At 45.8% G+C, this 13,559-nt stretch overlaps 1 protein-coding gene across 2 annotated transcripts; it reads right to left on the minus strand.

The window, feature by feature from the left end:
- Window positions 1-367: 367 nt before the first annotated feature.
- On the minus strand, window positions 368-4,353 carry LOC109903894 (Krueppel-like factor 11). 2 transcript variants are annotated; one of them, XM_020500905.2, is made up of 4 exons: window positions 4,141-4,353; window positions 2,768-3,028; window positions 1,328-2,261; window positions 368-1,114 (listed from the first exon to the last, which is right to left on the minus strand). In XM_020500905.2, the coding sequence occupies exons 1-4, from the start codon at window positions 4,180-4,182 to the stop codon at window positions 816-818; spliced, it is 1,536 nt and encodes a 511-aa protein (XP_020356494.1). In that variant the 5' UTR covers window positions 4,183-4,353; the 3' UTR covers window positions 368-815. The 2 variants fall into 2 exon arrangements, with proteins under 2 accessions (XP_020356494.1, XP_031644199.1); XM_031788339.1 differs by lacking the exon at window positions 4,141-4,353 and adding an exon at window positions 3,250-3,936.
- Between the last annotated feature and the right edge of the window lie 9,206 nt (window positions 4,354-13,559).

Genomic DNA, 13,559 nt, shown 5'->3' on the forward strand with positions numbered 1-13,559 from the left:
GGATATGAGTGCCTTTACTTCCCAGATGCCTCATAGCATAGTTTGGATTAGGGCTGCTGAATGGGACAAAGTCCCCTGTCTGCACGTTCCACTAAGCCAACAGGATGTGGTCCAGTCCAGAGCAGTGGTCAGTCAGCACATTGAGCAGGAAGTGTTTCAGCTGACCGTCAGACACAATCCCACTGACTCACACAGGATGTGGCAAGACACCACTATTCCTCTACCGTAGGACTAGGGGAGTGACTGGAAAGGAATGCTGACTAACAACTAGAGTGCTGTTCTGATTTGTCATGTTTTTCAGAAAAAGAGAACCATCTTGTTATTTTCAAAGGTTACGTTTAGGGCAATGGGAGAGTTTAAACACAAGTTAATCATAGTTTTCTTTATTACAAATGTATTAAATAATATGAAAAGGTTAAAAGAGTAAGTAATTATCACAGTATAGATTACTATCCACGTAGATTGTAGTACAAATTACAACATTTTCCCAAATTAATACATGCAGTTCAGAGTACGATACGAATACATTCACATAGATAATATACATACAAAAAAAGACAAGTGAAATGTGTGAGACAAACGTCATTACAAAGGCTTTGGCAAAAGAGTGCATACATACAATTTCATAAAATACCTGAAAAGTAAACAAAAATAATGCATTTCTTCAACAACAAAAACTGCAGGAGAGGAAAGAGTCCAGTGCATGTCTTTAGAAATGTTCCATTAGTAAAATGGCAGTTTGTGCACTTGGCTGTCCCTATCCCTGTCATGGTTTTGGGTAAGAAGTCACTAGTGGGTAGATGTTGGGCTCAAATCTAAATTGAGGCAGGTACCAGCATACTGAGGGAGAGTGGGGCGGGGTTTGACGGCGGCGACTTGGGAAAGGCCATTTTGTTGAGGCTGCGCACCTCGGCCTGCCAGGAAGGGATCTTCTTGGTGGTCATGTGACGGCGGGCGTGTTTGGTCAGGTGGTCGCTGCGCATGAAGCGCCTGTCGCACACGGGGCACACAAACTTTTTCTCGCCTGTGTGGGTCCGCCGGTGGCGCGAGAGCTCGTCGGAGCGCGCAAACTTCTTGTCGCATCCCTCCCAACTGCAACTGAAGGGCTTCTCACCTGAAAGAGAGGGAGACAGAGCAATAATGAGTTTGCAAGTCATCATTTTTTTCACCAGCAAACCCACACATGCTCCGAGTCAGATAAACGACCTCATAGTCTTCAGTTAAAATCATGATACAATATCAAGATCCTAGAATTTAATCCCCATAAAATGTCACATTCTTTCCCTCTCATTCCCAGCCATCCATGAGGAACACTTTTCTCTCTTACCTGTGTGTGTCCGGAGGTGTGCCTTGAGGTGGGAGCTCTTGAAGTAAGTCTTCCTGCACCCGGAGAAGTTGCACACATAGTTCCTCCGGCGGGAGAAGTCGATTTTGGTGCCGCCGCAGGGTCCGGTGGGCACGTAGACCGGGGCGGGAGCCAGAGGTAGCAGCTTAGTGTGGCCCAGGGTCATGACAGTCTGTGGAGAGCAGTGGGGGGCCTGAGAGACTTGGGACTGGGGAAGAACCAGCATCACCGTGCCCTGCGGCATAGCCTGGCTCATGAGGAAAGGCTGCTGCAGTGCCCCATTAGGACCAGACTGGGGCAGGATGGATGTGGGGGTCCTCGAGGTCTGTACCGGGCCCTGGATGAACGCCGAGATCATCCCTGATTGGTTACCCACCGGGAACATCTGGCAGATGATTGGAGGGCTGGAGGTGGGTGGTGGGGAGAGGCGTGTAGGCAGGCTATTTTGTGGTTGGGTGTTAGCATGAAGGCGGGAGTGGCTCTCCTTACAGTGGATAGCCTGTGGCTCTTCGTTCTCAGTCTTGACCGCCTCTTTCTTGCAGGAGGAGAGGAGGGCAGGATTGGGTGTGAAGGAGACCGATGGAGGTGTGACGCTCTGTTCAGTCTTTGCTGTGTGCTGTTGACAGACCATCAGCTCGGAAGTTCTGTGTTGCTTTGTGGGGGGCGCTGGAATGTGCTGGCAGAGGTGTGTGTCTGCGGTGTGGCGGATAACACTGGTTGCCATGGCTCTGCAGGGTGGCGGTGGTGGGGTCTTTCCGTTGGTTGGGGACCCCGAAATGGATGCCATGGGCATTTGTGGGACCCCACAGACCCTTACAGAGAGGCTGGAGCTGGGCCGGCTCAGAGGGGAGGTGATGGTGTGGATGGCAGTGGTAGAGGTCTCAGCAAAGCTGGGGCTGTGAGGGGGAGTCATACACTGGAAACCAAAGAGAAGACAGAATTAGTGTGTGCCCAGGAAGTAGAACAACCACTGTATGTGGTGTACTAATACATAAGTCTTAGTTTGGGTGTGTTCAGTTTCAAAATGGATGTTCAATACAGCTATTGGGAGAGATAAGTGGCCACAGTAGGCAGGTACATACACTAAACTAAATAACTACTTAGAGCTGGGTGGCTGTAAAACAGCGATGTTGACAACCAGCAGCTGAGAGAGATGAGCACGGGTTGCAGTTCAAACTCTCAATCCTACCTACCACCTGTGCAGCAACCTTCCTAACCCTTCCAACCCCTATAAACCCTCACAAAGTTTTCCTGAAATAAAGACACTATCTTCATGCTAAGTGCTAAAAAAACCAGGAGTTTACACAGTAAGTAAAAGCTGGTACTACTGTACTAATCAAACACAGCCCACAGATGCTTCTTAGTGATGGCTGTTTTGGGATGTGTGGTGGTTACGGTTGCCAAGACAGGATGCACTCTTACCAAGGAGGAGAGCGAAACAAAGTCCTTTGGGGGCTCCAGTGGGTCCTGAGGCAGCAGGGAGTCGCAGGAGTCCGAGGCAGGGGAAAGGGGTCTGGGCTTGCAGGGGCTGGGGCGGCGTTGGCCCCAGGAGCTCATGCAAACCAGAGCCTCAGCAGCCTCCAGGTCTGTGTACTCCAGGTTGCAGCCTGGGGAGGACTGCTTACTGTCAAGTCTTCTCCTCTTCAGATAGGAGCCACACTGGTCCATCACTATCCCTTTTGCCTGGGGAGGAGAACAAATGGAGAAAAGGAAAGAACATTAGGTCTGATGATGACATCACGTAATAGAAGACTGGTGAGTTACCAGAAGGACGAATCACCACAAAAACTGGGAAATGTGTAAGGGAGATCCAATCAAGACCATACTGGTAGATATACATTAGCATACCAAGGGAAGCTTCCAAAATTACATCAAATGAACATCTGAAGAGTTTATTTTCTCACCAGTCACTGGCTTAATGCTCAAGCACCTGTTGCTTAGATGTTAGTCTCAGAGGGTAGATGGAGCAGGCTTGAGACTACACCCCATCTACCATAGGCAATGTGCCAATCCATCTCCCATTGTCATATTGACCAACTAGTGACACCCCCATGCACAGGGCATGTAAACCAGTGTTAACACTGCATCAGGAAGTGCCTTGTCTGCACTGACACTTATCAGTGGTCCTATTGCAGGGTTCCCCAACTTGAAGCCCAGTTGGTGATTTTATTTGGCCCCCCAAGTAATGAGCAAAAAATAATTATATATATAAAATTGTTTAAAAAAAATCTCTTTAAAGTATTCTTGCGGTCTACAAATGATTTGTAATTATGTTCCAGCCCCCTGATCATCCGCTCAAGAAAAGAAATCGTCCGCGCGGCTGAATCTAGTTGATGATCCCCGTCCCATGGCCACTCCCCAGATAAAATAATGTGACCAGCTTCACACAGTGAAAGAGTAGCCCACCAAGGCAAAACACGACTACTCTACTAGGCTTAAATGGTTACCATAAATTGATGTTGGGTAACATTAATAAATTATTGCAAAATTCTGTCAACTGGTCACAGTTGATTTAAAGATATTAGACAAACAGTCAATCATTGGTAACGTTAAGTCATTGGATGTGTTAATTTACCATCTGTAATAACAACTGTCTCAAACCCATTTAAAAAATCTTAAGATTTTTTTGACCTGATTCATTTACAAATTAAATAATACTGTAACCTAAAAAGTAAAGTGCTACCAATAAACTGGAGCCACAAACAAAAACAAATACAGTTAGTAGCCCACTCATTATTCGAATGCTGGGCGTTAATTCATATGAAATAACACGCTTTAAATAACAATCTTCTTACCCCACATGAGACTTCAAATTCTGAACATTTTCGTGAAGGCATTGTTGAGATATATTTTATTTCAGTTTAGTGTCAAGCCGACAAAAGAACAAAAAAAGCGATGACACTGCCCCAGCTCAGTTAACTGGCTGTTGAATTCGTCTTTCACTAGGTCCTCTCTCAGCTGTGTAAAACATGAGGATAAAAAAAGGAAAACAACATTCACAACACATTGGCGGGAGGCAACATGCCACCAATGAAAAACAAATGTGTGTGAGACATTAGCCAATGGCAGGCGAGATGACGCGTGATCAGTGCATGGTCGCCTGAGGATTGGAGGAAATAGGGTGCGTGGCTGTTGGTGGGCGTGCAGGGGGAGTCATCCGTGTCAGAAAGAACCTGATGAACTGCAAGTCTGAAAACTAGGCGAAAGGTCGTAGTGCCGAATTAGGCGAAACCTGAGTTTCTCCCATGTGTTTTTGGCGTACTTTAAAAAAACATTTTTACAGGTTATCTTATCTTTTAGAGTTGGCCAATGAAGGCACACATTCTTTGTCAGTTAGAGTAGCTGGTAAACTGCTATTTAGTCGCTTGTGAAATGTAAAGCGCCATGCTCTATTTTACTCTTATGATTTCACTCCAAAATGATATTGCATTCCAAGATACAACTGTGTTTCATTCTATCAGATCACAGTTACATTCATGCTCTAGCTGCTACTTATTGCTACTTATAATATATATGTTACTATATATTACATGTTTAGCATGTCTTACATGTAATCTTTCGACTACTCTAAGACCAACATGAACTACAGAGGCCTCAGGATGCCTAAAGCATAAAATGTATAACTAAAAAACAACTATTCATCTAAAGACTATTGGAAATTCAACACCCCACAATATTATACACATTGTTTAGTTATATTGGAATTAAAGAGTGTTTTTAGACATAGGATAGACCACTTTAGATCCATACCCTCCCCCTCAACCCCAAATTTTGGCCTATGGTCTTGAACTCCATGACTTCTTCTACTATGGTTGACCCAGTAAAACAACACATTTCACTGCACCTATTCGGTCAGTGTATGTAACAACAGAAAATCGTAATGAATTCCATTGTAAATAACATCTTTCAAGGAATTCTAGGGTGGCGCTTGTGATCAACCTCACGTCTCTGTTTTAGTCCATTGAGGCAACATTTTTGCCCCTGTAACGGATGTGAAATGGCTAGCTAGTTAGCGGTGTTCGCGCTAAATAGCGTTTCAATCGGTGACGTCACTTGCTCTGAGACCTTGAAGTAGTAGTTCCCCTTGCTCTGCAAGGGCCGCGGCTTTTGTGGAACAATGGGTAACAATGCTTCGAGGGTGACTGTTGTTGATGTGTGCAGAGGGTCCCTGGTTCGCTCCCGGGTATGGGCGAGGGGACGGTCTAAAGTTATACTGTTACATTGATGCTGTTGACCCGGATCACTGGTTGCTGCGGAAAAGGAGGAGGTCAAAAGGGGGGTGAGTGTAACGGATGTGAAACGGCTAGCTTAGTTCGCGGTGCGCGCTAAATAGCATTTCAATCAGTGACTTCACTTGCTCTGAGACCTTGAAGAATCGTTACCCATCGCTCCACAAAAGCCGCGGCCCTTGCAGAGCAAGGGGAACTACTACTTCAAGGTCTCAGAGCAAGTGACATCACCGATTGAAACGCTATTTAGCGCGCACCACCGCTAACTAAGCTAGCGTTTCACATCCGCTACACCCCCACCATCATTTGTCATGGTACTGAAAAACAAAGTATGTAAGATATATCATCTCAAAACGTCAGGATGTTTTATAATTATGCAATAAGGCCCGGGAGGCGGTATATGGGCAATATACCATGGCTAAGGGATGTTCTTAGGCAGGAGCGCAACTTTCATTGGGGACGGAGGGGGTAACTCCCAGTTGCATTATTGCACTGTGATACAAAACGCAGCAGCGGTGTGCTTTAGGAACATGCGGATGCCTCTTTAGGAACATGCGGATGCCTCGGTCAGATAGGCTGTTTTCCTGTTTAAGACAGCTGGATTTAGGACACCACAGAGCAGAGCAGAGCTTGCCGACAGTCTGTGTGAAGGCAAAGCTTCAAAAAGGATGCCATATAGGACCAGCACGGGAGGCAGCTGGTGTCTATGTTGTGCTTTTTCTCCAAGTTTTAAAAGAAAGTAGAGCCAAAACGGGCTATTCTTTAGGTGACTGATCTAGCTGGCAAAGTAACTGCTGTTTGACATTAAAAAAAAGTATTTATTCCCAGTGCTGAATTAGTAGTGTAACTGACATGTTACGTTAGCTAATGTTTCATCCCCTCTCGGCTGAAGTGAACTACTAGCAGCTAGTTAGCTAGCTAGTAGCCATCATAGGCAGTTCAGCTCTAGCTAGCCTCTAGCGATATGTCAGGTATCAGTATCAAACAGCTGTTGTGTATATGGAAGTGTTTTGTAGCCTTTGTTTTTTCTTGTTTAAACAGAAGTAAATTTGACCATATACCATTGTACCATTAGCTAGAGCTAGCCAAAAGTTGGCTAACGTTAGCTAGCTCACTAACTTTAGCTGTTATTTTTGCTTCAATCACACTAGACCTGAATCAAATGATGAAATCAGCAGCCAAATGATTGAAGACCGATATTCTGAAATTTTTTCAATGCAATGTGAGTTTTATTAGCAAGTATAGCAATAAAACGTTATCGATCTGTCAGTTTCCCTAACTAATCCCCTACTTTTCACACTGACACAGTATAAACAGCTCTACATGCTTCACCGTCATGGTGTACAAGTCAGTACACAACACTATGCTCATCATGTCTTAGCAGGATCAGATGGTGACAGGTGTTCGTCCCTACAGGGTCAGACAGCCAGGGAATACTAGTCTACGGAGCTCAGGTCAATTTTGCAGTATATTCTAACAATCAGTGAATTGATACAAAGCTCCATCTTGAGCTGATGGGTTGGCTGCAGTCTGGGATCTGGGAACAATGGTCATTTCAACTATTGAACCATTGATTCGATTCATGGATAATATAATGTATAAATGTACACCAAGGTTATTCTTTGTCATGCCTCATCTGAGCAGAGGATGACAGGAGTCTCATCAGGGTCAGGCAACCAGGGAAGACCAGTCTGTGACAGTGCAGAGGTGAATTTTTGCAGATACAACACTTTATTCTCTCTGTGCAGCAAACACTGGACAACCAGAAGCTTCAACGATTGAAACTATTTTAAGGCAGTCAGGCAAACCTCTAAAAGTTGATTTCCAAACTGTACCAATGGTTGAGAGGCTTTTCCCCGATGACACAAAATATTCCAAACAAAAACGTGACGAAGACCTGGGAGACACTACTGATGATGATGAATGGATACAGATATGTTAGAATGCCCAGTCATGTTCCTATAATCTCAGACATAAATTAGTGCAGTTTAATACCATCCATAGAACATACTATATGCCAGGCAAACTGAATATCTGCTGGAGATGTAAAACACAAAAAGGAACATATTTGCATATGTTATGGTCTTGGGAAGGCTGGCTGAATTCTGCCAGAGATGATGCAATTTTACCTCAGTATGTCTACAGATTCTCCCTTCTCACTGTTTTGGTTTGCGTGGAAATGTTGATACTGGAGACTGTTATCAGAAGAAACTGTGTAACCTAGCATTTATAGCAGCTAAGAAATGTATTGCCTTTAATCCGAAAGTTGGTTATCCTCCCACAATGGATGGGAGAAATGTCAAGTTATGTATCACTAGAATTTATTTATTACAAGAGTAAGGGTGTACTGTGCAACTTTCACAAGGCCTGGATGTCTTATATGGAATACTGTAAGATAAAAGGAGTCTGTATTGAAAACATGCCCACATCAGGGGAGATACCTATTTAGATCATTCCTGGCCCTGGGGGTTCTCCCGTCCTGTTGATTGTCACTTTGGCCTTGGCCTAACACACCTGATTCCAATATTGAATGTTTCACTAAGATCCTAAAGCTAAGTGGGGTGTGTTGGGTTGGTGTGCTGCAGGGCCCTGGACCCCTAGGGGCAGGACAGGGTGATCCAGCTATATTGTGTGCAAGTAAAAAGAGCTCTACAGTACTATTAGGCCAATGACATGAATGATATGGGTGTACCTTTTGTGATTTAATATGTAGGTGCATATGTGTTATTATTGAACTTTTGTTTTCCAAACCTTTACCTTGAGACATAAAAAAATGGGAAGGAAGTTGCGTTGGGGAGAGAGTTGAAGTTTTGACTAGACTGTTGGGGGTCGGGCGTGCAGGCGGCGTTGGGGAGAGAGTTGAAGTTTTGACTAGACTGTTGGGGGTCGGGCGTGCAGGCGGCGTTGGGGAGAGAGTTGAAGTTTTGACTAGACTGTTGGGGGTCGGGCGTGCAGGCGGCGTTGGGGAGAGAGTTGAAGTTTTGACTAGACTGTTGGGGGTCGGGCGTGCAGGCGGCGTTGGGGAGAGAGTTGAAGTTTTGACTAGACTGTTGGGGTCAGGCGTGCAGGCGGCGTTGGGGAGAGAGTTGAAGTTTTGACTAGACTGTTGGGGGTCGGGCGTGCAGGCGGCGTTGGGGAGAGAGTTGAAGTTTTGACTAGACTGTTGGGGGTCGGGCGTGCAGGCGGCGTTGGGGAGAGAGTTGAAGTTTTGACTAGACTGTTGGGGGTCGGGCGTGCAGGCGGCGTTGGGGAGAGAGTTGAAGTTTTGACTAGACTGTTGGGGTCGGGCGTGCAGGCGGCGTTGGGGAGAGAGTTGAAGTTTTGACTAGACTGTTGGGGTCAGGTGTGCAGGCGGCGTTGGGGAGAGAGTTGAAGTTTTGACTAGACTGTTGGGGGTCGGGCGTGCAGGCGGCGTTGGGGAGAGAGTTGAAGTTTTGACTAGACTGTTGGGGTCGGGCGTGCAGGCGGCGTTGGGGAGAGAGTTGAAGTTTTGACTAGACTGTTGGGGGTCGGGCGTGCAGGCGGCTCAGGATGGCTGAGCGGACTGGCTGAAATGCTTACAAAAGCAGGTTTCGCTCCTGTAGCCTGAAGGCTTTATGAGGAGAGACACTCTTGCACTGTCTGACAGGTGGTAGGCTATTCTGCTCCTCAAACTAGGCTCTTTATGCTGTATGCCTGTGATAAATACAATTCAATGACGACTAACGAAAATACACGCAAGCCAATTTAATTTCACACAATTATACAAATTATCCCATATAGACCAATAAGCATGCCCGATCAAATGTATTTTCAATTCATGGTTAACCAGATGCCCCCAAAATATGGGAGGACCCCAGACCCTCCACCGAGTTATGCCCCCCCACTTCTAAAACCAAAGTTGCGCCCCTGTTCTTAGGCTAAGTATGTATGTATTTTTATTTATTTATTTGATTGATTTCACCTTTATTTAACCAGGTAGGCTAGTTGAGAACAAGTTCTCATTTGCAACTGCGACCTGGACAAGATAAAGCATAGCAATTCGACACATACAACAACACAGAGTTACACATGGAATATACAAAACATACAGTCAATAATACAGTAGAAAAAACAAAACAAAAAGTCTATATACAGTGAGTGCAAATGAGGTAAGATAAGGGAGTTAAGGCAATAAATAGGCCATGGTGGCAAAGTGATTACAATATAGCAATTAAACACTGGAATGGTAGATGTGCAGGAGATGAATGTGCAAGTAGAGATACTGGGGTGCAAAGGAGCAAGAAAAATAAATAAATACAGTATGGGGATGAGGTAGATAGATGGGCTGTTACAGGTGGGCTATGTACAGGTGCAGTGATCTGTGAGCTGCTCTGACAGCTGGTGCTTAAAGCTAGTGAGGGAGATATGAGTCTCCAACTTCAGTGATTTTTGCAGTTCGTTCCAGTCATTGGCAGCAGAGAACTGGAAGGAAAGGCGACCAAAGTAGGAATTGGCTTTGGGGGTGACCAGTGAGATATACCTGCTGGAGCGCGTGCTACGAGTGAATGCTGCTATGGTGACCAGTGAGCTGAGATAAGGCAGGGCTTTACCTAGCAGAGACTTGTAGATAACCTGTAGCCAGTGGGTTTGGCGACGAGTATAAAGCGAGGGCCAACCAACGAGAGCGTACAGGTCACGGTGGTGGGTAGTGTATGGGGCTTTGGTGACAAAATGGATGGTATTGTGATAGACTGCATCCAATTTGTTGAGTAGTGCGTTGGAGGCTATTTTATAGATGACATCGCTGAAGTCGAGGATAGATGATGGTCAGTGTTACAAGGGTATGTTTGGCAGCATGAGTGAAGGATGCCCAGTTGCGATATAGGAAGCCGATTCTAGATCTAATTTTGGATTGGAGATGCTTAATGTGAGTCTGGAAGGAGAGTTTACAGTCTAAACACCTAGGTATTTGTAGTTGTCCACATATTCTATGTCAGAGCCGGCCAGAGTAGTGATGCTGGACGGGTGGGCAGTGATCGATTGAATAGCATGCATTTAGTTTTACTTGCATTGAAGCTCGTCTGGAGGTTAGTTAACACAGTATGATATACACTACATGACCAAATGTATGTGGACACCTGCTCGTCAAACATCTCATTCCAAAATCATGGGCATTAATATAGAGTTGTTCCCCCCTTTGCTGCTTTAACAGCCTCCAATCTTCTGGGAAGACTTTCCACTAGATGATGGAACATTGCTGCAGGGACTTGCTTCCAGCCACAAGCGCATTGGTGAGGTCAGGCACTGATGTTGTGCGATTAGGCGTGGCTCGCAGTCGGTGTTTTCCTATTCATCCCAAAGGTGGTCGAAGGGGTTGAGGTCAGGGCTCTGTGCAGGCCAGTCAAGTTCTTCCAAACCAATCTCGACAAACCATTTCTGTATGGACCTCGCTTTGTGTACTGGGGAATTGTCATGCTGAAACAGGAAAGGGCCTTCCCTAAACTTTTGCCACAAAGTTGGAAGCACAGAATTGTCTAGAATGTCATTGTATGCTGGGCCTAGCCCCAGACCATTATTTCTCCTCCACCAAACTTCACAGTTGGCACTATGCATTGGGGCCGATAGTGTTCTCCTGGCATCCGCCAAACCCAGATTCGTCCATTCGACTGCCAGATAGTGAAGCGTGATTCATCACTCCAGAGAACGCGTTTCCACTGCTCCAGGGTCCAATGACGGTGAGCTTTGCACCACTCCAGCCGATGCTTGGCACTTCACAACAACAGCACTTACAGTTGACCAGGGCTCAGTGCTCTTCAGTAAGGTCATTCTACTGCCAATGATGGCTCAATTCTTTACATCTGTCAGCTGAGTGACTGAAATAGCCAAATCCACTCATTTGAAGGGTGTCCACAAACTTTTGTATATACAGTGTATAATCTCAAAATGGCAGGATGTTGTAGAATTAAGCTATAAGGCCCAAGGGGGTGTGGTATTTAAATGATAATGCCCAAGCACCCGGTGTTCGGAGGATATATTGGTACGAGTGTTGTTAGGCCCGAGATTTCTCCTTGCATACTCCATAATGACAAACCGAAAACAAGGTTTTAGAAATTGTTGCAAATGTATTCAAAATAAATAACTGAAATGTAAAGACCCTTTGCTATGAGACTCGAAATTGAGCTCAGGTGCATCCTGTTTCCATTGATCATCCTTCAGATGTTTCTACAAATTGATTGGAGTCCACCTGTGGTATTCCATTGATTGAACATGATGTGGAAAGGCACACACCTGTCTAAATAAGGTCCCACAGTTGACAGTGCATGTCAAAGCAAAAACCAAGCCATGAGGTCGTAGGAATTGTCCATAGAGCTCAGAGACAGGATTGTGTCGAGGCACAGGCCTGAATGCAGAGTATCACGTCTGGAGGAAACCTGGCATTATCCCTACGGTGAAGCATGGTGGTGGCAGCATGATGCTGTGGGGATGTTTTTCAGTGGCAGGGACTGGGAGACTAGTCAGGATTGAGGCAAAGATGAACAGAGCAAAGTAAAGAGGGATCCTTAATGAAAACCTGCTCCAGCGTGCTCAGGACCTCAGACTGAGGCGACGGTTCACCTTCCAACAGGACAACGACCATAAGCACACAGCCAAGACAATGCAGGAGTGGCTTCAGGACAAGTCTATGAATGTCCTTGAGTGGCCCAGCCAGAGCCCAGACTTGGACCCGATCGAACATCTCTGGAGACAACTGAAAATAGCTGTGCAGCAACCCTCCCCATCCAACCTGACAGAGCTTAAGAGGATCTGCAGATAAGATTCCCCAAATACAGGTGTATCGACCTGGAACCAAAAGGGCTTCTTCAAAGAGTTCTCAAATGGGGAGTGGGGACAGCCGAAGAACCCTTTTAGGTTCTAGGTAGCAAAATTTTGTTGCTAAGAATCTACAACTTGATTGGAGTTCACCTGTGGCCAATTCAATTGTTTGGACATGATTTATAAAGAAACAGACCTGTCTATATGAAGTCCCACAGTTGACAGTGCATGTCAGAGCAGAAACCATACCATGAAGTCCAAGGAACTGTGCGTAGATCTCTGAACTCAAATTTTGACGAGGCATATATCTGGGGAAGGGCATAAAACATTTTCTAGAGTGCTGAAAGTTTCCAAGGGTACAGTGGTCTGAAACATTGGGAAAAAATGTCTACACAGATTCTGCCTAGAGCTGGCCTTCCGACCAAACTGAGCAACCGGGCAAGAAGGACCTTGACCACTGATAGAACTACAGAGTTCCTTGACTGAGATGGGAGAACCTGCCAGAAGGACAATAGTCTCTAAAGCACTTCACCAATCTTTACTTTATGGAAGAGTGGCCAGACGGAAGCCACTCCTGAGAAAAAAGCTCAGCACAGCACATGCAACTCAGTCAAATCTTAGGAAAGAGTTTCCAATTAAACTTATCATCTTCATTCTCTTTGTAATTCAATAAACCAGTTTTCACACCCAAATGGTACAGTCCTCAGTCTGCCCCGTGGTTAACGGGAATGTGGCAGGTGTGCCCGCCTGGCATCCGGCGTGGCAGGAATTGAAGGGGAGGCAGTGCCCCGATGTGAGTCACATAAGCATGACCTCAGGCAACAGGACTGAGTAGGGCTTGGTTGTGTAATGCAGCCCAGTGCCAGCAGTGCAGAAGCAAGGAGTAAGTAGGGAGCGGTGTGAAGGGAGGAGGAGGAGGGCTAGAGAGAGAGACTGCAGCAGCAGCAGAAACGCTTTGTGATATAAGTGGGGTAGAACCGCATGAACTCGGCCAACAAGGAAACTGGAGGAAAGGTTAACGCTGGTCATATCTAGGCTCATACCTCCCCTCCCCCTCGCCTGCCAATTCCTCTTCTTACGAACTTCCACAAGGGGGACAAAGGAAGGGAGAGTTGGGGGTAGTCGCCTCGCTAGAGTTAAATATAGCATGCAACCCCAAGGCCATAATTGAATCCCAGCCACACCTTAGCACTGATATGCAGAGGAAATGT

The sequence above is a fragment of the Oncorhynchus kisutch genome, linkage group LG14, assembly GCF_002021735.2.
Source record: "Oncorhynchus kisutch isolate 150728-3 linkage group LG14, Okis_V2, whole genome shotgun sequence".
NCBI lineage: Eukaryota > Metazoa > Chordata > Actinopteri > Salmoniformes > Salmonidae > Oncorhynchus > Oncorhynchus kisutch.